The sequence below is a fragment of the Tetrahymena thermophila genome (assembly GCF_000189635.1).
Source record: "Tetrahymena thermophila SB210 genomic scaffold scf_8254619, whole genome shotgun sequence".
Taxonomy (NCBI): domain Eukaryota; phylum Ciliophora; class Oligohymenophorea; order Hymenostomatida; family Tetrahymenidae; genus Tetrahymena; species Tetrahymena thermophila.
Window position 1 is genome coordinate 1 of NW_002476388.1, and position 25276 is coordinate 25276.

General features: G+C 21.6%; 4 protein-coding genes across 4 annotated transcripts; 1 reads left to right on the forward strand and 3 right to left on the reverse strand. All coding sequences in view use genetic code 6, as the record gives it.

Annotated features, from left to right (window-relative positions):
• Positions 1 to 2766: 2766 nt before the first annotated feature.
• TTHERM_01416240 (GCC2 and GCC3 family protein) lies at positions 2767 to 6375 on the forward strand (the record flags this gene model as incomplete). Its single annotated transcript, XM_001029586.2, has 1 exon — positions 2767 to 6375. One exon carries the CDS (start codon positions 2767 to 2769, stop codon positions 6373 to 6375), a length of 3609 nt encoding a protein of 1202 aa, XP_001029586.2.
• A 1239-nt stretch (positions 6376 to 7614) lies between these two features.
• TTHERM_001416250 (cyclic nucleotide-binding domain protein) lies at positions 7615 to 13516 on the reverse strand (the record flags this gene model as incomplete). Its single annotated transcript, XM_012797891.1, has 17 exons — positions 7615 to 7711; positions 7935 to 8024; positions 8483 to 8572; positions 8850 to 8939; positions 9201 to 9290; positions 9589 to 9678; positions 9971 to 10060; positions 10322 to 10411; positions 10623 to 10712; positions 10980 to 11069; positions 11530 to 11622; positions 11909 to 11998; positions 12286 to 12375; positions 12655 to 12744; positions 12997 to 13086; positions 13368 to 13417; positions 13478 to 13516. 17 exons carry the CDS (start codon positions 13514 to 13516, stop codon positions 7615 to 7617), a joined length of 1449 nt encoding a protein of 482 aa, XP_012653345.1.
• Positions 13517 to 14536: 1020 nt separating this feature from the next.
• TTHERM_01416270 (DENN domain protein) lies at positions 14537 to 17971 on the reverse strand (the record flags this gene model as incomplete). Its single annotated transcript, XM_001029589.2, has 1 exon — positions 14537 to 17971. The coding sequence occupies one exon, from the start codon at positions 17969 to 17971 to the stop codon at positions 14537 to 14539; it is 3435 nt and encodes a 1144-aa protein (XP_001029589.2).
• Positions 17972 to 19775: 1804 nt separating this feature from the next.
• Positions 19776 to 21050, reverse strand: TTHERM_01416280 (transmembrane protein, putative; the record flags this gene model as incomplete). The annotated part of the gene is made up of 1 exon (XM_001029590.2): positions 19776 to 21050. The coding sequence occupies one exon, from the start codon at positions 21048 to 21050 to the stop codon at positions 19776 to 19778; it is 1275 nt and encodes a 424-aa protein (XP_001029590.2).
• Positions 21051 to 25276: the final 4226 nt, after the last annotated feature.

Below are 25276 nucleotides of genomic sequence, written 5' to 3' on the forward strand. Positions count from 1 at the left end.
GTTACAATTATAATGAATCCAAAAATAATTTTTTACTATTAAATCCATCTTATAGCTGAGTGTCTGTTCATTTTATGCAAGATTTTCCATCATGTATATACCAAGTTTGTTTAGAAAAGCTTCAATATATTTATTTATACAACTAAATATGATTTTATAATATATTAAAAATCTCTCATATAACAACTATCAAAAAAAGTTTGAAGTAAATACTATCAAATCCACTAATTAGATAAATTTACCACAATATTTTAGATTAGTTTTTGATTTGAATAAATAGTAAGCGATTTAAGTGAATTAATTTCTCCAAGATCAAATTTTGGTATTTTTTATCTTTGGAATTAAGAAAGAGGAAAAAAAAAGCGTATTGATTACGAAATCTAATCAAAGTGGTTTTGATATAATTATATAATATAATTTGTTATTCATTTATTTAAATTCAATCAGAATAAAACATATTACTTAAAAGAAGATAGATTATGATTGTATAAAAAATTGATATAACTAATTTAATTAATTTTTTGTTACAACACAGAAAATACCCATAATATCCAAAAATGCTCTTTCTTTTAATATCCACTAGATCCAATATTTGTAAAGTGATTAATAACAAGATTTTAATCTTTGATTACATAAACTTTTATTAGCTTAAGATGCTTAATTTAACTAAGAAAAAAAATAGCTGTAGCTTATCAATTTAATATAATAAAAGCAAAGCATTTGTTTCTTCACACATACTTTTTAGGATAATAATAATCAAAATATATTTTTAAAATATAGCGTAGTGTAGTGTAGTGTCATTTTATTTAAAAAACTTAAATTTAACAATTTTAAAAAGAAAATATTCATATTAATTATCTTCCATTTAATAATAAACTATTAATATAATTATTGTCCTTTATATAGAAGAGACAAAATTAGCTAGAATATGTTTTAAAATAAAGGATATTTATCTATAATATTTATTACCCTCATCAATGATTAGTATAAAATTATATGTAAAATGATATGAGTAATTTTGAACGACTTTAAATTTGTTAAAAATTGATACAGACTTAAAGATAGATCAAAAAGAAATTAGCTGTAAATAAATAGAGAAAATTGTGAAGAATGAATATAATGACAATAACAATCAAATATATGTAAATAAAAAAAGGATAGCTCTATTCATTTTTAACCATTTGTTAATTAACTTCTATTTACAAAATATAAAGTATAGTAATAGTGTATAGATTTCTCAATCAAAATAATAATTAATTTAATTAATAGTTGTTACTCACAAATCAGAAAAAAAAGATATAAAAGTTAAGTATTAATTTACTTGCTTAATAGCAAAGTAAAGATTACTGTATTAATAAACTCCTTTTTGTGTGTATGATTGCCTTTTATAAAAATGCGCATATTCTTATCATATGCATAAAAACAAAGCATTTATCTAGCTAAAAAAATAACTTCAAATGAAATTGTGACATCAAGTGTTTAGATTACACTTAAAAATAAATATCTTTAAAAATAAAAACTAATTAATTATTTTTTTTGCTCTTTTGTCTTATCTGTCTTGATTCCATTTTTTTCTTTTTCTCAAAGTAAGTCATCTTAAAAAAAATTACGATATAAAAAATTAAAATTATTTTTAGTTTAAATTTTAAAGTGTAGATTTATATATAACCCATTTCAAAGTATTCACCCCCATCCTCTAAAATTTGATATAAAAATTTCCCATTCTTCAAAATCTATAAGATTAAGTGCTTAATTTTTCATTTGAATATTAAAAACAAAGATGATACAGTATATTAAAATATTTAGTTTATACAATCCTTATTAGATCTAATTTAATTTATATTTTTTACCATATTTATTGGTAATAATTGTATTAAAACTTTAATCATTAAAAGTGTAAGAAAAAAAATGAACTTGCTTTATACAAATCAAACTCAAATAAAAAGCAGTAGCAAAAATTTTTTTACAATTTAAAGAATTACCTTTTTTGTTAACTAAATATGTCAGTGAGTTGAGTGATATTAAGATATAAAAAAATAAAAAAATGTATTTTTTGAATATGATTTTTAAAAAACGTGATGTAATATTTAGAAACCTGATAAAAAAACCGAATTAATCAAATTATTTAATTTTTACTAAACAAAAATAAATTTCATTAAAACCATAAAAGTCAAAGTAAAAACACTTACCAATTATTGATTATATGAACTATCTGATGAAATCTTAATTTACTTTTTTTAATGATTAAAATAAGAAAAGTTAAAATTAAGACATTTAAGCTAATTTAAATAAAGCGATTTCTTTTTTGAAATTACATGTTAAAAGTAACTTATCCATTTCTTAAAATAGATTTTTATTTATTTAGATAAACTGGCAAAAATATTTTTACTAGAATTTTATGTTTATTTTTAGACATTATGAAGATAAGTATATCTTTGAATTCAAAATGAAAATATGTAAGTTAATAATTAAATAATCAAATTAGATCGGGTGAGGTTTGACGGTGAGTGTTTCTAAGTAGGTATTTCTTTTTATTATTTGATATGTTTTTCAGTTACTAACTATTTTTTTTCATAAATAATTGAAAATTATTTCAGAAATTAAAAGATATTCGAAACAAAATTTTTAATTATTCAAAACTCAACTAGTAAATAATAGAAGAAATTCAAATGATTTTTGAAGTTTAAGTATCTATGCTATTTCTAAAATGATAAATAATATTAAATCAAAAAATATAAATTAACCAAAAAAAAATATAATAATAATATGAAGAACTAAAAAACTTGTCTGCTCTTTTTGGCACTTATTTAGCTTTCCTATTAATATTGCCATTACTCTTTGACACCTAATATTTATGACGGTGATAGTTGTAATTGCTATGAAGGATAATACACTAATAACAAAAATTGTTTTTTTTGCCCTAATTCAAGTTTTGCTTCAAGAAGTAAAAAGGTACCTACATAGGCCTCTGATTGCAGAGCTTGCTCTATAGGTTTTTATATGACATAAGCGGCATCATCAAGCTAAAGTGCTATTTGTTCAAAATGTCCTAAAAATTCGTATCTTTTTTAACAAGCACAAAGTGTTTCAGATGAAAGTGTCTGTAGGAGTTGTTAACCAGACTATTAAATGATTAAAGATGCTATATCTCCTTCAAGTGAAAATGGTAATAAAGGTAAGGCAGCATAATGCTAAAAGTGTCCTAATAATACTTCATCACTTTTTACTACAGATTGCAGTAGTTGTGCTGAAGGTTTTTATGCTACTTCATATGATCCTTCTAATTAAAATGCTAATTGCTAAATTTGCCCTAATAATTCTAGTCCTATGCCGCCAGATCAAAATCGAACTTAAACTTCTCAAGATTGTAAGAAGTGTAAAAAAGGATTTTATAATGCTGAAACTGATTAAAGAAAACCTGTTAATTGTTAAAAATGCCCAGGTAATAAAACAACTTAAGGAATATCTTCACAAAATATTTATTCATGTATTTGTAGTAAAAGCTAGTATATAACAGCACTTCCGAATAATACTTCTCCTTTTACTTGTTCATCTTGCCCTACTGGTTCAGGAAGGCTTTTTGATTTATACTTAGTCGGAGATGAATCCACATGTGATGTTTGTTTAGAAGGATATTATTTAATCACACCATATTAAGATCCAGTTGGTAGTAATCCTGGTGTTGGAGCATAATGCTAAATATGCCCTAAAAACTCCTATTCTGTAGCTGGAACTTCTAACTCTCCTTCATCATGTTCTTTGTGTAAGCCAAATTATTATATGACAAAAGCTGCTGATTCAACTAATTCTGCAGAATGTTAACCCTGTCCTAATAATACTGCAACTTTAGATCCAGTAAGTTAAGTTGGGGATGCAACTTAATGTACTGTATGTGTAGCTGGTTATTACATGACTTAATCATATTAAGATGGAAAAACAGCTTAATGTTAGTAATGTCCTGCTGGATCAAACACAAATCCTGGTTTAAACACAATTTGTTATTGTTATGACTAATATGCATCTTGGTCAACTACTTAAAACTCTTGTTAATGTAATCAAGGTTATGGTGGCTCGCCAGCTACTACCATGGATACTTAAGGATGTACTCTTTGTCCCGCAGGATAATACTCCTCTTCTGGAGTTTGTGTTGATTGTCCTGCTGGTACTTTTTCAAGTTCTCCTGGTAGTGCTTCTTGTACAAAGTGTACCTCAGGATAATTTGCTACAGGAAAAGGAAATACATCTTGCTAAACTTGTCCTAGTTCAACAGTCTCTTTGGATGATTTTACAAGTTGCAAATGTGTAGATACAAGTGCTGTTTTTGTAAGTGGTAGCTGTGTTTGCCCAGATGGATATGAAGGTACTCCTTCTAGCTCATCAGGTATTTAAGGATGTAATGCATGTATAGCTGGTAAGTTCTCTAATTCTTCTACTTCTGGAATATGTACTGTTTGTCCTGCTGGAAAATACTCACAAGGTATCGGAAATACTGATTGCAAATAATGTGAAATAAATACGTTTGCTCCTAATACTGGAAGTTCTAGTTGCAATAGATGCGGATCTGGATCTACTAATAATGCTGATTTTAAAGGTTGTTCATGCATAGATTCTAATGCAACCTAAACAGACAGCAAAAGTAGCTGCTAATGTAACTCAGGATTTGGTGGCTCACCAAAGACTTCATAAAGTTCTTAAAGTGGATGTATAGCTTGTGCAGCTGGTTAAGAAGTAAACAAAACATCTGGGTAATGCTCTCCTTGTGCTGCTGGATATTATTCTAGTAATTCAGTAAATCAAAATTGTTCATAATGTTCGGCAGGATAATATGCAAGTGGAACAGGAAATAGCTCATGCTCTAGCTGTCCTAACGGTTAATCATCTTTAGATGATTTTTCTGGCTGTAAATGCAATGATTCAAATGCTATCTTTGATAATAATAAATGCATCTGTAAATAAGGTTATGGAGGAACACCTAATTCAGCTAAAAGTGGCTCAACTGGATGTACAATTTGCCCATCTGGCTAATATTCTGATGTTTCTACATAAGGATAATGCATAGCATGTCCTGTTGGAAAATACTCACAAGGCACCGGTAATACTAATTGCAAATAATGTGAAATAAATACGTTTGCTTCTAATACTGGAAGTTCTAGTTGCAATAGATGCGGATCTGGATCTACTAATAATGCTGATTTTTAAGGTTGTTCATGCATAGATTCTAATGCAACCTAAACAGACAGCAAAAGTAGCTGCTAATGTAACTCAGGATTTGGTGGCTCACCAAAGACTTCATAAAGTTCTTAAAGTGGATGTATAGCTTGTGCAGCTGGTTAAGAAGTAAACAAAACATCTGGGTAATGCTCTCCTTGTGCTGCTGGATATTATTCTAGTAATTCAGCAAATCAAAGTTGTAGATAATGTTCAGCAGGATAATATGCAAGTGGAACAGGAAATAGCTCATGCACTAACTGTCCTAACAGTTATTCATCTTTAGATGATTTTTCTGGCTGTAAATGCAATGATTCAAATGCTATCTTTGCTAATAATAAATGCATCTGTAAATAAGGTTATGGAGGAACACCTAATTCAGCTAAAAGTGGCTCAACTGGATGTACAATTTGCCAATCTGGTTAATATTCTGATGTTTAGACATAAGGATAATGCATAGCATGTCCTGCTGGTACTTATTCATCAAATAATGGTAGTTCATCATGTAACCAATGTAATGAAGGTTAATATGCATCAGGAACTGGAAATAGATCTTGCTAAAGTTGTGGATCTACTTTGACAAATACTGATGATTTTTCAGGTTGTAAATGTATAGATCTGAATGCAATAAAACCAGCAGCTAATCCTAGCTGCGTTTGTAATTCAGGTTATATTGGTTCTCCAGCAACATCAAAGAACTCTTAATTAAGCTGTACTGCTTGTCCTGCTGGATAATTTACAGACTCTGGAAAATGTTCTCCATGTGGAGTTGGAACATTTTCAAGTGGAACTGCAAATTCAGCATGCAGTAAATGTTTAGCAGGGTAGTTTGCAAATGGTACAGGAAATACAAAATGTCAAGCTTGTGCTCCTGGTTCAACCAGTACAGACGATTTTTCAGGTTGTAAGTGTTATGACTAAAATTCGGTAGCTTGGAATGCAAGTAACAACATATGCTAATGTAGTACTAATTAATATGGGGATGCTAGTAAAGCCACAGAAGCAGAAAAATCCCAATGCAATCCTTGTCCGAACAACTCAACATCAAAAGTTGGTGCTGCTAAAACTGAAAAGGACTGTTAAGTTCCTTAAAGTTAATAAAACACCTAATTTTCATTCTCATAAATCCTAAATTTATCAATATTTATTTTTTTGATTATTTTATGAGAAAATAAAATAATTTTTTCTATAAAAGTTAAAATAGATTAAAATAAATTGAAATATTATTTTTAAAGTTGTAATTTATTTTTTTTGTTTACTATTAAAATAAATTTACTCTAATATTTTAGTAATAGTGTTGATAAAAAATAATATTGATTTACATTTATTTAAACATTTTTTGATTATAGATAACTAATTATTAATAAATTGTGCTTTATTCATAATAATTTAAAATACTGTGTAAATCAGTAAATATTTGTATTATAATTTTAAAATAGTGTAAATTATTTTTTAAGTATATAAAAAATAATTGTATTGTAATTATTTTGTTTCACTTTTTTATACAGTGAAAAAATACATGTATGTAATGGAGATTTTTTTAAAAATAAAATGTTTAATTTCTTATTAATTGTATAAATAAATATATTTACTTTGCAACAATCAATAAAAAATACTTTCTCCTTCACTTTAAATTATTTATTTCATCCTATCTGGCATACTAGAAATAGATTTTACTATAAAATCTTTCATTTCATCTGAATAAAATGTTTCAGCAGATCTATCCCACAAATAATCTTTAGAATTTATTATTTCTTTCACTTGAATAATTAATTTTTCATTTGAAATTGGGCTTAAATTAGGGGATTAGGGAAGCCAATTTATCATGTTGATTTGTTCTTCTTAATAAATTCTAATGTTTCTTTGCAATTATTTGTATTTGCCCCATCTTACTAGCAGATGTCTCCCTTTTTTTAAACTAAAATAATTATTCATTTTTGGCATTTTGATGTAGTTTTCTGAAGTAATACTATAATTTTTCTCTCTTACTTCTTGAATATAAAATATAAATTTGAATTAAAAAATTTCCCATCCTTTTGTTGAAGTTAGTTGAGCTAAGAAAAAGAAATAATCTCTAATTAAAAATCATATTTTATATTTTTTTTCTAAACATATTTTAATTATCAATCTCCTACTTACTTACTTACTTAGTAATTTTAGAGGAACTACTTCACTTAAGTAAATTAAATTCTTAAATTTTCTTTTATTTAATATGCTATTTATTTATTATTTATTAACTTACCAAAATTATGATATTTAAAATATAAAAATAATCTTAAAAATATCTAGGTTAAATTATTTTAATACAAACTATTATAAAATAAAACATACATACATACGTACTATATAAATTCTATTATTCAAATATTTTTGAATTTATTGATCCTTTTTTTCACGATTTATATATCAATAATAGAAATTTATATGTAAGACAACTAATTATTTTGATTTAAGATAGTTGATCATAATTTTAAATTATTCTGAATGATTGATTCCGCTTTGACTTTTAATATAAATTATAGTAAAATATAAATCAAAATTAATGATAATAAAATAATTAATTAAAAATTTTATCTTAAATCAATTAATATACACATATATACATATGCTGAATAAAAAAGATCAAAAAAAAACTAATAAATAAAAAAATTAAAGGAATTATATTTTTTTAAATTAACTTTTATATTAAAAAATATCACAATCCAAAATAAATAAACTGTTTTTACCCTATCAAAAGTTTTAAGTAAGAGAGATTAATGCATTTAGCTAAAGCTAAGCCTAAGCTTGATGCACCAACTGCACTAATTAAATTGTCACTTTTTAATTATTGAAGAAAATATATCATTAATTTATTTATTAGAATGAAAAAATATGAAATAATAAAAAATAAAATAACTTTTAAAGCAAAATTTGAAAATGAAAAAATTAGTTAAATTAAAAAATAAGAAAAAAAAAAGCACAATAAAAGATAAAAATAAATGAAATTAAAAGCTAATAAATCAGTTAAAAGAGTTAGTTATATTGTTTTAATATGTTCACTCTTTCCATCTGAGATAATAATTTAAATACTTTTGCTAAGGAAAGTTTCATATTTGATTTTATTTGATTATTAAAAAGTTATTTTTGTTGATTGTCTGTAAATGGTAATTATTATGAATTGTTTAAAAGATATATTGTATTTTAATATTTAAGGATATCACTTAAGGAAGACGAATAAGTTGTTCAATTTTACATTTAAAAATATAGCAATATAAAACAAACAAATTTTTTTTACCTAAGATTAAGTTTCAAATTTGAAAGGTTAGTGCACTTTGATAAAGTAGAACCTAAGTCTGATGCACCAATTGCTCCAATTTAGTTTTCACTTTTTAAATATTGGAGAAAAAATATTTCATTAATTATTTAGTTAGTTAGAAGGAAGGAAGGAACAAATGAAGAAAAAATATGAATTAAAAAGAAATGAATTAATTATTTAATAATAAAAGTAAAGGTTGAAAATGAAAAAATGAGATAAATTAACAAAATGAAAAATAAAACACAAGCAGAATAAAAATAAATAAATAAATAAAAAGAGCTTTCATGTTATCAATTTGTTTTTATTTATAAAAATATAACATCCAAAGCAAATAAATAGTTTTTACTTAAGATCAAGTGTCAAATTTTAGAGTTTAGAGCACTTTGCTAAACCAGTACATAAACCTGAAGCACCTTCGTCACCAATTTAATTTTCTCTTTTAAATATTGAAGAAAAAATATTAAAAAAAAATAGAAATAATCAAAAATGAATGAATTAATAATAAATACAAAAGTTAAAAATGAAGAAATGAGTTAAAGTAACAAATAAAGAAAAAAATAAAGCAGAATAAATAATTAAAATAAAATAAATAAAAGCTTTTAAATAAGTTAATAAATAAATAAATGAAATATCTTTGTTTTAAATTCATTTTTAGGTTAAAAAAGATCACAATACAAAACAAATAAACTATTTTTACCTAATATTAAGATTCAAATTTGAGAGATTAGTGCACTTTGCTAAAGCAAAACCTAAGGCTGATGCACCAAGTGTTCCAATTTAATTTTGACTTTTTAAATAATGAAGAAAAAATATAAAATTAATTTATTTATAGGAAGGAAATAGTAAGAAAAAAAATGAAATAATAAAAAAGAAATAGTTTAATAATGAATACAAGATTTGAAAATGAAAAAATAAATGAGGTTAATAAATTAAAAAAGATAAAAAAATTCACACACAAAATAAAAAAATAAAATTAAATAAATAAATAAATACTAATAAATGAGTTAATAAATGAATAAATAAAAGGAAAAATATTGTTTTAAATTCGTATTTGTCACAAATCAAAGTAAATAAACAGTTTTTACAGTAAAGAAAGTGTCAAATTTGAGAGGTTAGCACACTTTGCTAAAGCAGAACCTAACTTAGAAGTGTCATTTGCACCAATTTAATTTCCACTTTTTAAATATTAAAGAAAAAATGTAAAATTAATCAGTTGGTTAGAAGGAAAAAATGGAAAAAAAAAATATGAAATATTCAAAAATTAATTAATTATTAATGTATGCAAAAATTGGAAATTAAAAAATCAATTAAATTAAAAAGAAAGAAAAAAATAAGTTGAATATAAAATAATATAGAAACCAAATAAGTAGCTCATAAATTTTAAATTAAAAAAAGTTAGTTATATTTTTTTAAATTCATTTTTATATTAAAAAATATCACATTCTAAAACAAAAAAACTGTTTTTACCCAATCAAAAGTTCTAAATAAGAGAGATTAATACATTTTGCTATAGCAAAACCTATACCTGATGCACTTTCACCATCAATTTTATTCCAACTTTTTAAATATTTAAGAAAAATAAAAAGGTATATTAGTAGAAAAAAATGAAGAAAAAATATGAAGTAATAACAGATGAATTAATTAATTGATAATGAAAGCAAAATTTGAAAATTAAAAAATGAGTTAAATTAGTAAACAAATAAAAAAAAACAAGCAGAAAAATAAAATAAAATAAAATAAATTAAAAGAATAATATTTTTATTAATTCATTTTAATATTAGAAAATATCAAAATAAAAAACAAATAAACTGATTTTACAAAAGATTAAGTGTCAAATTTGAGAGATTAGTACACTTTTCTAAAGCTGAACCTAATTATGATGCACCAATTGCACCAATTTTATTGCTACTTTTAAATATTAAAGAAAAATCAAAAGGTTTATTAGTTTTTTAAAAGGAAAAAAAATATGAAATAATCAGAAATAAATGAATGAATTAACTAATTATGAATGAAAAAGTTAAAAATAAAATAATGAGTTAAATTGAAAAGCAAAGAAAAAAAAATATCAAACCCTAAATAAATAAATAAATAAATAAATAAATAAATAATTTGTTTTTACCTAAGTTCAAGTGTCAAATTTGAGAGTTTATCATAGTTTACTAAAGCAGAGCTTAAATATGAAATACCTTCATCACCAATTTAATTTCCGCTTAATAAATAATTATTGAAGAAATAAAAAATAATTAGTTTGTTAGAAGGAAAAAATGAATTAAAAAATATAAAATAATCAAAGATAAAATAGCAGTTAAAATTTAAAAAAATGAATTAAATTAACAAAAAAAAAGAAAAAAAAACATTATTAGAATAAAAAGTTTTATTCAAACAAAAAGCTAATAAATAAATCAAAATAATTAAAATGTTTTAAATTCATTTTATCTTAAAAATATCTTAATCAAAAACAAAAAATTGTTTTTACGAAAGATCAAGTGTCAAATTTTATATACTAGTGCACTTTGATAATGCTAAACCTAAACATGATACACCTTTAGCACTAATTTAGCTCTGACTTTTTAAATATTAAAAAAGTATATAATTAATTAGTTAGTTGAAGGAAAAATGAAGGAAAAAATGAAGTAAAAATATGAAATTATCAGTAATGAATTAATTAAAAATAAAAGTAAAAGTTGAAATTAAAAAATAGGTTAAATTAAAAAATTTAGAAGAAATCATAAGCAGAATAAAAAATATTTAAAATAAAAAGCTAATAAATAAATTTAAAAATAAATGTATTAGAATAGTTAGTTAGTAATTTCAATAGAAGGAAAAAATGAAGAAAAAATATTAAATAGTAAGAAATTAATTAATTAATTAAAAGCGAAAGGAAAAATTGATAAAAAAGAATTAGCTAAATTAATGAACAAATAAGAAAAATAAATAGAAGTAAAATAAAAAACAAAAATAATATTTTTTTAAATCAGCTTTTATAAAAAAACAATCAAGATCAAAAATAAATAAACTGTTTTTACTTAAGAACAAGTGCCAAACAAGATAGATTAGTGCACTTTCCTAAAGCAGAAAAAGATAAACAAAATGCAACTTCATCACTAATTTAATTGTTACTTTTTAAATATTGAAGAAAAATTAAAAATTTATTAATTCATTTATAGGAAAAAATGAAGAAAAAAAGAATGAAATTATAAGAAATGAATTAATTAAAAATGAAAGTAAAAGTTGAAAATGGAAAAATGAGTTAAATTAAAAAAAAAAACACAAACAAAATAAAAGAAACCAAATAAAAAGCTAATAAATTTATAAATTAAAAGATTATTTAGCTAGTTATATTTTTTAAAAATTCATTTTTATATTAAAAAATATCGCTATCTAAAACACATAAACTGTTTTTACCGAAGATCGATTGTTAAATTTGAGAGATTTGAGCACTTTGCTAGATCAGAAAACAAATCTTATACCCCTTCAAGACCAATATTATTTTACCTTTTTAAATATTGAAGAAATTATAAATATTTATTTAGTTTGTTAGAAGGAAAAATAGAAGAAAATATTTGAAATAAAAAAAATGAATTAACTAATTAAGAATGAAAGAAAAATTTGTAAATGAAAAAATGATTTAAATTAGCAAACAAAGAAACGAAACACAAGAAGAATAAAAAAGAAAAATAAATTAAAAAAAAGCTTATAAAAAATTAAATGAATTAGCTATATTATTTTAAATTCATTTCTATTAAAAAATATTATAATCCAACACAAATAAACTGTTTTACACTAGATAAAGTTCCAGATTTGAGAGATTAGTGCACTTTGCTAAAGCAGAACCTAAACCTGATGTACCTTCATTACCAATTTAATTAACACTTTTTAAATATTGAAAAAAAATTATTAAGTTGTTTAGTTTTTTAGAAGGAAAAAATGAAGAAAACATATGAAATAATAATTAATGGATTATTTGAAAATAAAACTAACAATTTAAAATGAAAAAATGTGTTAAATTAACATAGAAAGAAAGAAAGAAATAACGAAAGAAAGAAAATAAACACAAACAGAATAAAATAAATTAAAAGAGTTAATTATATTTTCATAAGTCCATTTTTATATTAAAAAAATCACAATCCAAAATGAATAAAAAGTTTTACCTTAGATCAAGTATAAAATTAGTGAGTTTATTGCAGTTTACTAACTCAGAACATAAGCCTGATGCACCTATTGCACCAATTTAATTGTAACTTTTTAAATATAGAATAAAAATAAAAATTTAATTAGTTCGTTAGTTAGTTAGTTAGAATGAAAAAAAATTAAATAATCAGAAATGAATAAATTAATAATGAAAGCAAAATATGAATATACAAAAATGAGTTAAATTAATAAATAAAGAAGAAAAAATAAATAAATAAAATAAAAAATAAATAAATAAAGACATTAAATGAATTTTATAACTAAAAATATCACAATCCAAAAAATAAATAAACTGTTTTTACCAAAGACTGAGTTTCAAATTTGAGAGATTAGTGCACTTTTGTAAAACAAAACCTAAGCCTATTGCACCAATTGAACCAAGTTTACTCTAACTTTTTAAATATTGAAGAAAAAATATAAAATTAATTGTTATTTAGAAGGAAGAAATGAATATGAAATAATCAGAAATGAATTTATTAATAATCAAAATAAAAATTTAAAATAAAATATTAGATAAAATAGTTAAAAAAATAATAAAATTAATAAAAATGGATGAATCAAAGTAAAAAGTTGAGAATTTCTTTTGGAAAAATAAGAAAGATTATATGTAAATAATTTGAAAATTATATTAAAAAATAATTAATAAGTAATAATATTAATAAATAAAATATACCATTCAGCAATATGGATAACCTAATGAGATTAAAATGAAGTGTTTAAAAACTTTTTTATTTATAAAATTAATTTTAAAGTATATTATTAAAAAAATAAATTAATAATTACTTCTTCTATATTGTAGAATTATTTTTTCTATTATAACATTAATTTTTTTTTTAAAAAAATATTGAATAGTAATTTATTAAAATTTAATTAATTGTAAAAACACAGTATTGACTTTTTCTTTTTCAAAAATATTGTATAGTAATCTATTGAAATTTAATTAATTGTAAAAACATACATTGTATTTTGGCGCCTTGTATCTAGGCGCTTAAATTTTTAATTAAAAAGTATAAGAAATTCAAAAAATCTATTCTTTTTATTTTAACATTGATTTTCTTAGCACTCATCTATTTTGATCATTTTATTTATAGTAATTTACTTCGACTTTTTTTAAATAATCTGTAAAAGTATTTAATAAATATTATTTTAAAAAGAGAGATAAATAAATAAATAAAAGGATTTATTATTAATTTTGAAAAAACAGAACTTTGTTTTAAAATATGAAGCGTTTTATTCAAATCAAACAAAAAATAGCTTTAACTTATCAATTTAATTTTTTTGAAAGAATGCATCTTTTTATTCATACATACTTTATCGGATAAAAATTGTAGTCAATAAGTCAGTCACTGACGTGTTCAAAAAATTAGAAAAAATACAGAGAGTATTTAAATCCTAATAAAGTAGATTTTAATCCAGTAATCATGGGGAAAAAAATATATATTATAATTTATTTAATATATATTTAAGATGTCATAAATTAATAACATTTTTATTTATTCTCAAACCCTATTAAACATATATTGCTAATCCTATAATTAAAATATCACCAACTGCGTTGGTACAGAAGGTGATATTTCATTTAATTTTTATGATTTTAATATAATTTTACTCTTTCTGTTTTTTAATTTATTTATTTTATTATTCTATTTTTATTAAATTTAGAAAAAATTTAACTAAAAAACATTTTCACAACTTCATTCTTAATTAAATTAAAAGAAATTTGTTGTCAATTTAATTAAATTTCTAAAAATATCTTTGTATTAACACTTATATTTCTGTGTAAAGTAACTACACATATCCATACATACATAGATAAATAAGTACGTACATGATTTTTTTTATTCATAAGTATATTTATTGGATATAGAAAGAAAAAGTTTATGTTTAAACAAAGCTTTCTAGAAAAGCTTTATCTTTTAAATTATTTTTTAAGATGGCTTTTTAGACTTCTATTACTAATTATTCAAAGTCATCATTTTGTAAAAAAGCATGTGAGGTTTGTAATTTGTTAACAATACATTAATAAATTGACTTTCTTATCAGTACCAAAAGTGTTTTTAAATTTTTTATTTATTGCTCATCTGGATTATAAACAAGTTATTTATGGTTTTAAGACGCTTGAAATAGCTTTTTGAACTTATTTCCAAGCTATCTAGAAGAAATTTTATTGTTTATTGCCTTAAAGATTTGTTTTATTTATTCCTTTTAACTAGTAAATTTAAATCTTTAATTGTAAATTGTGTCAATATCAATTGGATTTAAGGAAGTAAAAACATTTTTATCCAAATCGATATAATAACACTCATCATCATAACCATATTGGTATTTGAATTCATCTGAGCTTAGATTGACTCCAAATATAAATGGTACTGGGCAATTAATTTGGCCCATCCGGTCTTTACTGAGCGAAGATATTATTGAGTAAGGAAACTTAAAAGGGTTAATGATATTTTAAAAGGTTATTATTGTAAATGTAAGCAATGTGATGTTTTCTGAGAGAAAAATCACCTTTTTTTCAAGCATAATTAGAGTAAATATAAGCTAAAAGTCTGAGTAAGGAAGGTTAGAAAATGTTAAATATGCTGTTTCTAATCCTTCTACATAGCACATTTCTTCTAAAATAGGTACATTGAATGATAATGTATTAAATTGGTTATATTATGTTGCTTAACTATTGTGAGTTATTCTATTTATCAAACTAGAGGAGATTTAATCTTCCTACTCTAATAAGTAGCTTTGAACATTTTTCAGAAAATAAGTTAGTACTCTATCAGGTGAGGGCTCCTTGATCTGTAAAGCGCTGAGACTTAAACTTAATTCTCTGTCTCTTTAGAGATAGAAGATCACTTTCTCGAAATCTATATCTTAAAGGTTATTGTCTATTTTACCTGAAAAAGACCCTTTAATTAATCTAATAGTCTTGATTCTATTGACTATTTCTAAGATTATTTTCAAGAAATAATCAATAAATGGATATTATGTAATGATGCAATAGACTGTTGGAAATAAGAAAATAGTTTTTTCTTAAGAAACTTCGTCTTGCGCGACTAGTAAATCATATTATTAATAGCAAATTCCATACATAAGCGAGTTTGAATTTGTATTCTGAAGAGAAATATGTTTACTTCTTTTATAATCATCTCCCATTAGGGTTAGAATAAATATATTCTAGTCAACGCCTCGCTGCTTTTACTTGCAAAGATTCATGAGGAAAATATCTTTGAACTTACCAGGCATATTTTATAAATCTGATTAACTCTTATATCTGTAATACTAAACACCTTATGGAAAGGCTTATTATGTTATATCCTATCTCAATTAGTCTTAAAACGGAGAGATATAACAAGGCTAAGAAAATAGAATACTTTATTATATATTACCTTTCACATATCCCTAACTAAATTCTTTTTAATTTCTAAATGTATTTGGATTTTGATGAATTAAGTCTTTTAGTTCCTCTAAATCAGGTCCTATAATCATAAACTCTTCAAATAAAAGGTCTCCCTATTATCCAAACTTTTTTATATTATCATATAGCTCCTTAAATTAACGGCGCTCTTATTCATATTAGATTTATTTAGGATCTTCATTAGTATTTTCAATCATCGTCTTCATATTTGAATCTTCTAAGGTAATTTCGTTTTCAAAATCTTCTGAGCTTGATGGTATCTAATCAAATGTTTGATTTAAAATAATATTATTTAATTAATTATTATTTTTATTATTTTAATTTTAATTATTTTCATTCTAAATATTCATTTTATCACTGCATATATCGTTGATTAATCTCATAGAATTCGTATTTGTTTTATTTTTTAAAGATGAGGATAAAGATGAAGCATTTTGATTTTACAAATAAATATTACTCTGAACTTCTAAACAATTTTAATTTATTGTTGAGCTTTTATTAGAAGAATTATTCATATTTGTATTATTTTGATTTATAAATTCATTTTTTTAATTATTTTCAAATGACGCATTCTACATTTTAAATGAGTTAATCGTATTCTAACTTGGCTAATTAGAATAGATATAATTCACTTGATTTTAACTTTGGTCACAAAAATCTTTCTAATTTTGATAGTAAAAAGAGCTTTCTGACTAAGTTTAAAGCGAGTTTCTTTATACATTCAGTTTTTCTTACTAAATTGGAATGAATTAATCAAATTTTGGTTATTAATGTGGGAGAATAGGGCCTTAAGTATCATCAGGCGATTAGAGTATTTGAATATTTATTTTCTCTGATGAATTAATTTAGTATGTATAGAAATCAGTTAAATTATTTTTAGATTTAGAGATTTAAATATTTTCTATTTTATTTCCTTGATTTAAATTTTTACTCTATTAGTATTTTTAATTGCATTTTGAGTTTTGATTGTTTTTTTTAGAAATAACTGCATTTAGGTCTGATTGATTTTCTTCTACTTGGTTTTCGCCTTTATTTTAAATTAAATCTTTCTAATAAAGTAATAAATTAGAGGGCTTATTAAGACGAGGTTAAATAGAATTGCGATATTATACTTAGTTAAGCAGCTATTATTCTAAGTTATTTTTATATTGCATGATTTTTTGATTCTTTTTTATGAAAATTGCATCAAAAGATGATTTATTTTAAATCTAACGTTATCTTTTCTCTTTTAACAAATCCTTTTTAGGTACTGGCTTGAATAGAAAACCTTCTTTCAATTATTCATATCCTGAGGCCATAATTTAATTAGTAATATCAAATTTTAATAAATTTTATCTCAAGTTAGATTTTTGTGAATCCTTTTAAGAGCCACCACATTCTTCTGCTTTCTTATTTTCTTCGCATTATTTTTATGCATTACCTCTTAATATTTATCTTTATGGTGGAATAACATCAGATGTTTCCTTTGCTTAAGATTAAATCATTTTTAGATCATTCATAGAATTCTGATATTAACTTTCAAAGGGAAGTTAACCCTAACTATAAGCCTTATTTGAATAAGATATCGCATTTTAATTGCAGCTTTATTGAAATTTATGAAGTGTTTTAGATTTTTCTTCATGAAATTCTTGTTATATTAATATGTTCTGATTATACAACTAATTACTACTCAATAATCTTTTGTTATTGTGCTCTTATTATTTTTTAATTATTATGTTTAGTAGCAATGAACATTTATGAATTATCATCATCCTCTAATGATAAATCTTCCTTAGATTACCCTTGTTATGTTTAATTTAATTAGTTAATTTCTTCTTCTTATCTGGCAATTTTTTCTTAAGCATAATTTAGCCTGGTTTTGAGCTCATTTAATTCTTTAAGAAGCTATTGATTTTATACTAATATTTGCTTTTACTCTTGTAATTCCAAAAATAATTATTCCTATAAAATGATTGGATTCATATCTGGAGTAGAGTTTTATATAGAATTAAAACAGAGACTTTAATTGTCTAACTCGTTGAGAGCAGTTTTATGTATTAAAGCATTGTCTGACATATCTTTTTATTACTAGATTTCAAATCCTAAGTTTTCCATAATTTTTACAAAAGTCTACTTTACTTTTGGGTGGATAATTAATGTGAAAAAAAGTATTATTTTTTTTAATAATTGAAAAGTAGCAAGTAATGCTTTTATATAATTACTTCCAATCTGATTCTCTCAAATATTTATATTGATGACGATTAAATAAATAAATAATAATTTATAAGTTTAAAATATACTTATCATACTCAAGCTATACATAGTTAAAATAATTTTTAATAATATTTATCAGATTTAAAAAAACAATAAACATTGATCAATATTTAAATACTTGTCTATAAATTTAAAATAAGAAATATTAATCTTTGTTTATTTGTTTTAAATTGAGGATTAGTCAATTACCTTATTTCGTTAGTTTCTCCTATTATTTTTCAATGCTCAGATTTTATAAGTTAAATCACTTGGATTTAAATTATTTTTTAAGTTAAATCACATGAATTTAAATCAATAGATTATAATAAATACTTAATATGTTTGTTTTCTTGCAAAATACAATTGCTATTCAAGCGTGAATACAAAAAGTTAAAGAAAAATTATGGAAAATGGAAATCGAAAAGTAAGAAATTGAATCCAAAATTTATATAAAATAAATTAAAATTTTAATAAAAGATGAATAAAAATTAATACGAGAATTATACTCATTACCTTATTGCATAAAATAATAAAAGAAAAAGATCATTTTTTAGCGTATCCCTTAAATAATAGTAAACATATAAACACCTAACCTCTTAATATATCCTCCTAATATGAGCTACAAAAATTAGTACTTTAAAAGATTTTTATTTTTTAATCTTAAATTCTCGTTTATTATTTTATAAGAAAATGTAAATTAATTATTAAAAAAAATAATTTTTAACCAATTTTGATTGATGTACTTTTTAGGAAAGTTAGTTTTTTGCATAAAACTTACTTATTATTCATGATAATATTGTATAGTTAGTTACTGGCGCTAATTATATTAACTAAATCAGCTATTTATTTATTTACTTATTTATTATTGTTATTAACTATTTATTAAATTAGAAATTGATTAATTTTAGTATATTATTAAGATCTTTCTATATAAATTAAAAACCTTATTTATTAAATTAGAAATTGAAATCAATATATTTTTGATTTGTTTATTTGGGAATCTTAATATTCTAATATTTTTTCAATTATATTTAGGAAAGCAAGTTATTGACAAAAAATTTCTAATTTATGATTATTTAAATTTTCTATTTCATGTAGATTTTAATGGAAATTATGCTATTGATTGAAAAAAATTGAACAGAAAAAAAATAAATTAATATTTATTTCTAAATTGAATTATTTTATAAAACAAAAACAATATAAGATAATTCTAAGATATTTATTGATTTTATTTATGAAAATTTTTCTTAATGTAATTTTTAAAAAAAGTATTAAAACACATATGAATTGGTAGGTTGATTTATTAAAAAAATAATATATTTTATTATTTTTAAATCTTTTAAAATTTATTTAATTTCTAAATATTTATTTATGTATTTAATGAATAGTCCCCTTCAATAATTATTATTCATTTATTTATTTATTTTTTAATGATTAATGTCACTATATTTTTCTTAATTCAAATCTAATAGATTATTTCATAAAGCTTAAGTCTTCTTACTTATATTATTTGAAATTTAAAGACCATAACAGTGAGATATATAGAAGGCTGATAAAGATTAGTCCACTAAATATAGGAAAGGTAATTATTATAGAATTTAATTCGAGATGATTTATTAACTATGCATTGATGATTTTAATAGAGTTAGATTACTTTTAATACATTATTTTATTATTTTAATGAAATAATAGTGCAGAAGAAACAATAAAGCTGTCTGCAATATATAAAGTTATATAACAATCGTTTTCACTCTTCTTGATATAGTTTTCAGCTTTGACACTAATTCTATATTATTCAGTCATAAGGAATATCTCAGGTAAGTTCATGGCTTCTTAGCATTAACAATAAGCACAATTTTGGAAATTTTTATCTTCAGGTATGTTGTATTTATTTTGAATGAACTAATATAAGCTACTAGGAATATAAACAGTATCATCTAATTTACCTTATTAATTAGTTATTTAGTCTAATATTATTCTCTTTTGCATTATTTTTTCTGATATGTCTTCATCATTTAAGTATATTCCATAGCTCATAATTTGAAAAGTATCTGAGTTGCTTACCAAAGGATTAGAAGGAGTATTGTAATATTCTGCTTTTGCATCTAAATCAAAAGTAATATCAATGCTATTATATGTTATATTAGAATCTCCAAACTGCACATTATATTTTAAGCCACTTAAAATATAATCACTAGTTCTGATAGCATTCTAATTATACATTTAGTCAATAATATTATCTGATAGTCTATCAAAAACAACAACTCCGTTGTAGAAAGACTAGTAAAGACTGTTCAAATTTTATACACAAGCAAATTTATACTTTGTTTGTATATTTTTATATGATAAAATATCATTTACAAAGACTCCAGATATTTATGACTTATATAGTAAGTTTTATCTTTCAAAAGGTTCCTCTATTTAAGCAGTTTGACTTTATTTTATGTCATAAAATTGTTTAACACCAAGTCTTTTTTACTACTCATAATATTTCTAGTCTATTTCACTAATACTCTAATCAAATATGAACTGTCCCAGATTTTCTAAAAATTTTGTTCCAATCTGAATCTACAAGATAAGAGGAATTGGAGGAGAGCCTAAGTTGAGATTAATTAAGGTTGATATCTCACTACTATCTGTGCGTGCATTAATTATTTCTTCACTTACTGCATGCTAAATAATTATAGCTAAAGTTATTATAATCATATTAAGCATGATGTTTAAGGATTTTAATTTGTATTAATTAAACATTTTAAAAAATGAACTTCCTGAATAGTATTTAAACACTCGCTCGTTCTATTATAATCTAATCAAAATATCATTTAAAATTTTGATCAGCTAAATAAATTAATGCTATGATCAGTTGATTTAAAAACTAATTAAGATCAGTTAAAAATTAGATTAGGTATCTATTTAGATACATATCTGATAAAGATTTATTTTAACAATAATATCCATGAATGTTACACTTATTTGAAATATAGCAGCAAATCTAAATAATAATCCATTTATTTATTTATTTAACTATTTTTTCATTCTAAATTTATAATAGTTTTTTGAAAAATTTTGCAATTTATTTGCTAAAGTTGATAAAAGTTACATAAATTATTATTAAAAATATAATAGAATAAAAGTATAAAATGGAAAAATTCAATAAATAATTTTAAAATCTAGCTTTTAAGAATTTATTAGGTTCTAGTTGGAATTAAGTATATATTTTTTGAATTACTTTTAATTATCGTTCTAGAAAAATTAAAAAAATTTTACTTTTAATTTTATCATTATTTATGCTGTAATATATTTAAAAACTTCGATTTATTATGATTTATTTTCAAGTATAATAAAAAAAATCTTACTTTTTATTTTTTGATTGTTTTTGCTTTAACGTATGCAAAAATTTAGATTTATAAAAAATTAATACATTATTTAATCTTAATATATTAAGCTGACTTAATTATTTCTTAAGAATAACAAAAAATACAATTGCATTTACTAAAAATTAATTAAAGAATTCTATTTTTAAATACAAAATTTGATCTAATTTATAAACTCCATATTTATTTTAAACTCAAAAATAGATTCAATAAGAAAGATAAAAACTCTATCTAAAAGTCTTTAAATTTCTAAGTGAAATATATTACTATTTTTCAAAGAAAAAAATCTTATTGAAGAACTAAAATCATCAAAAGCACTTTTAAAGAATGCCAAAGTTAAAAATAAATTTATTTAGCTTATGCTTTTTTAAAATATAGAAACTTTGAATTTATTATAAAGAAATGGATATAAATTTTTTTTTTATAATTATTCATCACTTAACTCTTCTAAGTGAGTTCGTTCTGTATATAATAATCATAGATGCGACCAAAATTATATTAGTTTTTAAAATTGATAATTACATTAAACCATAAATAATTTCTATTGAAGTTCTATTTATTTAATTCATTATTTTACTGTTTTACATTTGATTTAAAATGAAATCTATAAAATTAATATTTGGTTATTTTGCCTAATAAGCCAAATCTAAAAATATTGGCTTCAATTTAGATAATTTCTACAATAACATGTTAAAAAATATTAAAAAGTATGACCTTAAAATAAATTTCTGTGTTGCATTTTATCTCTTTATATTTTTGAATTTATTTTCATTAATACTAATTTAGTGGTAGCTTTATTATTTTAAATATTGCTAAGTAGGTTAATTAATTATTTATTTTATTATAAATAATTATTTTTTTATTTGGATGTGAAAGAAGATAATGAATTAATGTGAATATATCAATATTTCAAATTGATGTCAGTTTATTTTGCTCTACACTTTCATTTGAATGAAAATTTATTAATATCAAAAAATATTAAAATAAAAAGAGTTTTTAGGATAAACAAGGCTTAAAACATTCTTACTAAAGCAATAAGTTATACCAATACCTAAAATAAACTCATTAAAAAATTCAATTTGATTCCTATTTTATTCTTTTTACTTTAAAATTAGACTTAGATTTTAAGTATTAAATTTAGAAAACATTTGAATAATAAAAAAAATTGATTGAATTTTGATTGATATTTTATTGCTTAAAAATATTTGGATAGTTGTTTAAATCATATATTTGTTTTTTGTTAATATAGTTAAATAAAATATAAATAATTAATTATAAATCAAATATTTTTTCAGAAAATATCATTTTTTAGATTGAATAGTTTTTATAAATAAATATCAATTATTTTTAAACATAATATCATATCAATTTTCGTTAAAGATATACCAAAAAAATAATTAAAATTTAAAAACAAAACAAGCAACATAAAATACAAATAGCTAAGTTTAGAACATATTAATAAAAAATGTTACAAAAAATTAACAAATTTATTAAAAAGAGATACTGGAAAAAAAATATTTTAAAAAAGATGTGCTTATTGAAGTGTTAAAGAATAAATAAATAATTTAGAGTTATTCTTTTTATTTTTCATCAGATAGATTAATATATATCGATTTCTGACATATAATCTGTATTAGATTATTTGCGATAATTAAAAAGAAATAAACATTTCTATCTATCAATTTTGCTAATTGCTTGAAAATATTTAAATATTCTAAGTTACACTATTTCTTTCAAGTTAAAATTTATCAACATTTTTTTTTATAGCAAATCAAAAATGAATCAAAAATCAAAATTATTAGATTAATTAAAATTTCTTTCTTCAAAGTAAATTTTAATAAAGAGTACTAACTAATATTTCATGTATTTTTAACTTGTAATTATATTTTTTAAATTTTATAATTTTAGAATGAGTTCTTGTTAGATTACTTCTGAATATCAATGTGGAGTAAAAACTTTTTAATTAATAATAACTTGGGAGAAATTGTTTGAAATTATTCGATTATTTCATTATTTGTAAGATTAATTAGTTAATATCAAAACTCTAAAAATTGGCGAGTAATATGAACTGAAATCAGGTCATTAATTAATTTATTTTGAATGCTTTTATCAAACTACTTTGTTTTAAACAATAGATAAGTTTTCTACAAATTAACAAATATTAAAATATATACATAGATAAACAAAAAAAATTACAAATATTTATTTTAATGACTTGAGTCACTCACAAAATTTAGCAAAATTAAAAAATTTTAATGTAAAAAGATTATTTATTTTAGAAATTACAATAAATTAAATTATTAATTATAACTTTATTATAAAATATAAAAATCTATTTCTTAATAAGAGGAAAATAATTAGAGATATTATAAATATTCCAAAAATAAAATACAGAGCTAAACAGAAAATTCTACTTAAAAACATTATTTTTATAATATTTAAGAACATTAACTACTAGAATTTTTTCAAATATAACTAAATGAATAACTGACCATCTATAATTCCTACTATATATATTTTTAAGTATATCTTTTAAATATAAATATTCAGTTTAAATAATGAATATTAAATAATTTTTCTGTGATATTTATCTCTTCATAAAACCAAATATATAAATTAATATTTGATAATTAATTAATTATTATATTTATTTGTTCCTTTTATCCATTTATAATTAATTAATTAATTAATTAAATTTCATAAATTGCTAAACAATATTTTTGAAAAAATAAATAAATGATGTAATAGATTAAAAGATATAATAGATTAGAAGAAGTAATTATTAATTTTTCTATTAATATCCTTTAAATTTATATAAATTAATAAAAAAAGTTTATAAGCTCTTCTCTTTTATCTCATTAGATTCTCCATATTGATTTCAGGTATATTTTATTAATAAATATTATTTTTATTATTATTAATATTTTTTTTATATTTAAATTTCTATTTATTTAAATAAATAATTTTTATTATAGAAATTATCATCATTATTTATTGATTTGTTTTTTTTTCATTATTTGTTAATTTTATTAATTATAATAAATCTTATTATTTCATGTTTTTTCTTCATTTTTTCCTTATAATTAACTATAGTGCAATGCTTATTTAATTTATAAAAGGCAAAATATAATATTTCTTAATAACATAATAATTAAGCTAAATTAGTTTAAAATAGCTTTATTTTTGAGTTTTTAGAAAGCTTTAAATTCACAAAATGTAAAATTTGAAATAATATATGCATACCGTATATTCTTATAACTTATCATTTTTTTTTTTAAATAAATTTTGAAAAATTTACTAATATTTTAATTTTATAAAATGTAAAACTTGTATATAAAACTCACTTTTTTTTTGAAAATATGTATGGCAACTTATTCTATTTAATGATTTATTTTTTCTTCAATATTTAAAAAGTTGGAATTATATTTATGCAATCGGTACATCAGACTTAGGTTCTGCTTTAGCAAAGTGTATTAATCTCTCAAATTTGACACTTAACCTTGGGTAAAAACAGTTTATTTGTTTAGGATTGTGATATTTTTAATTATAAAAACTAATTAAAAACAA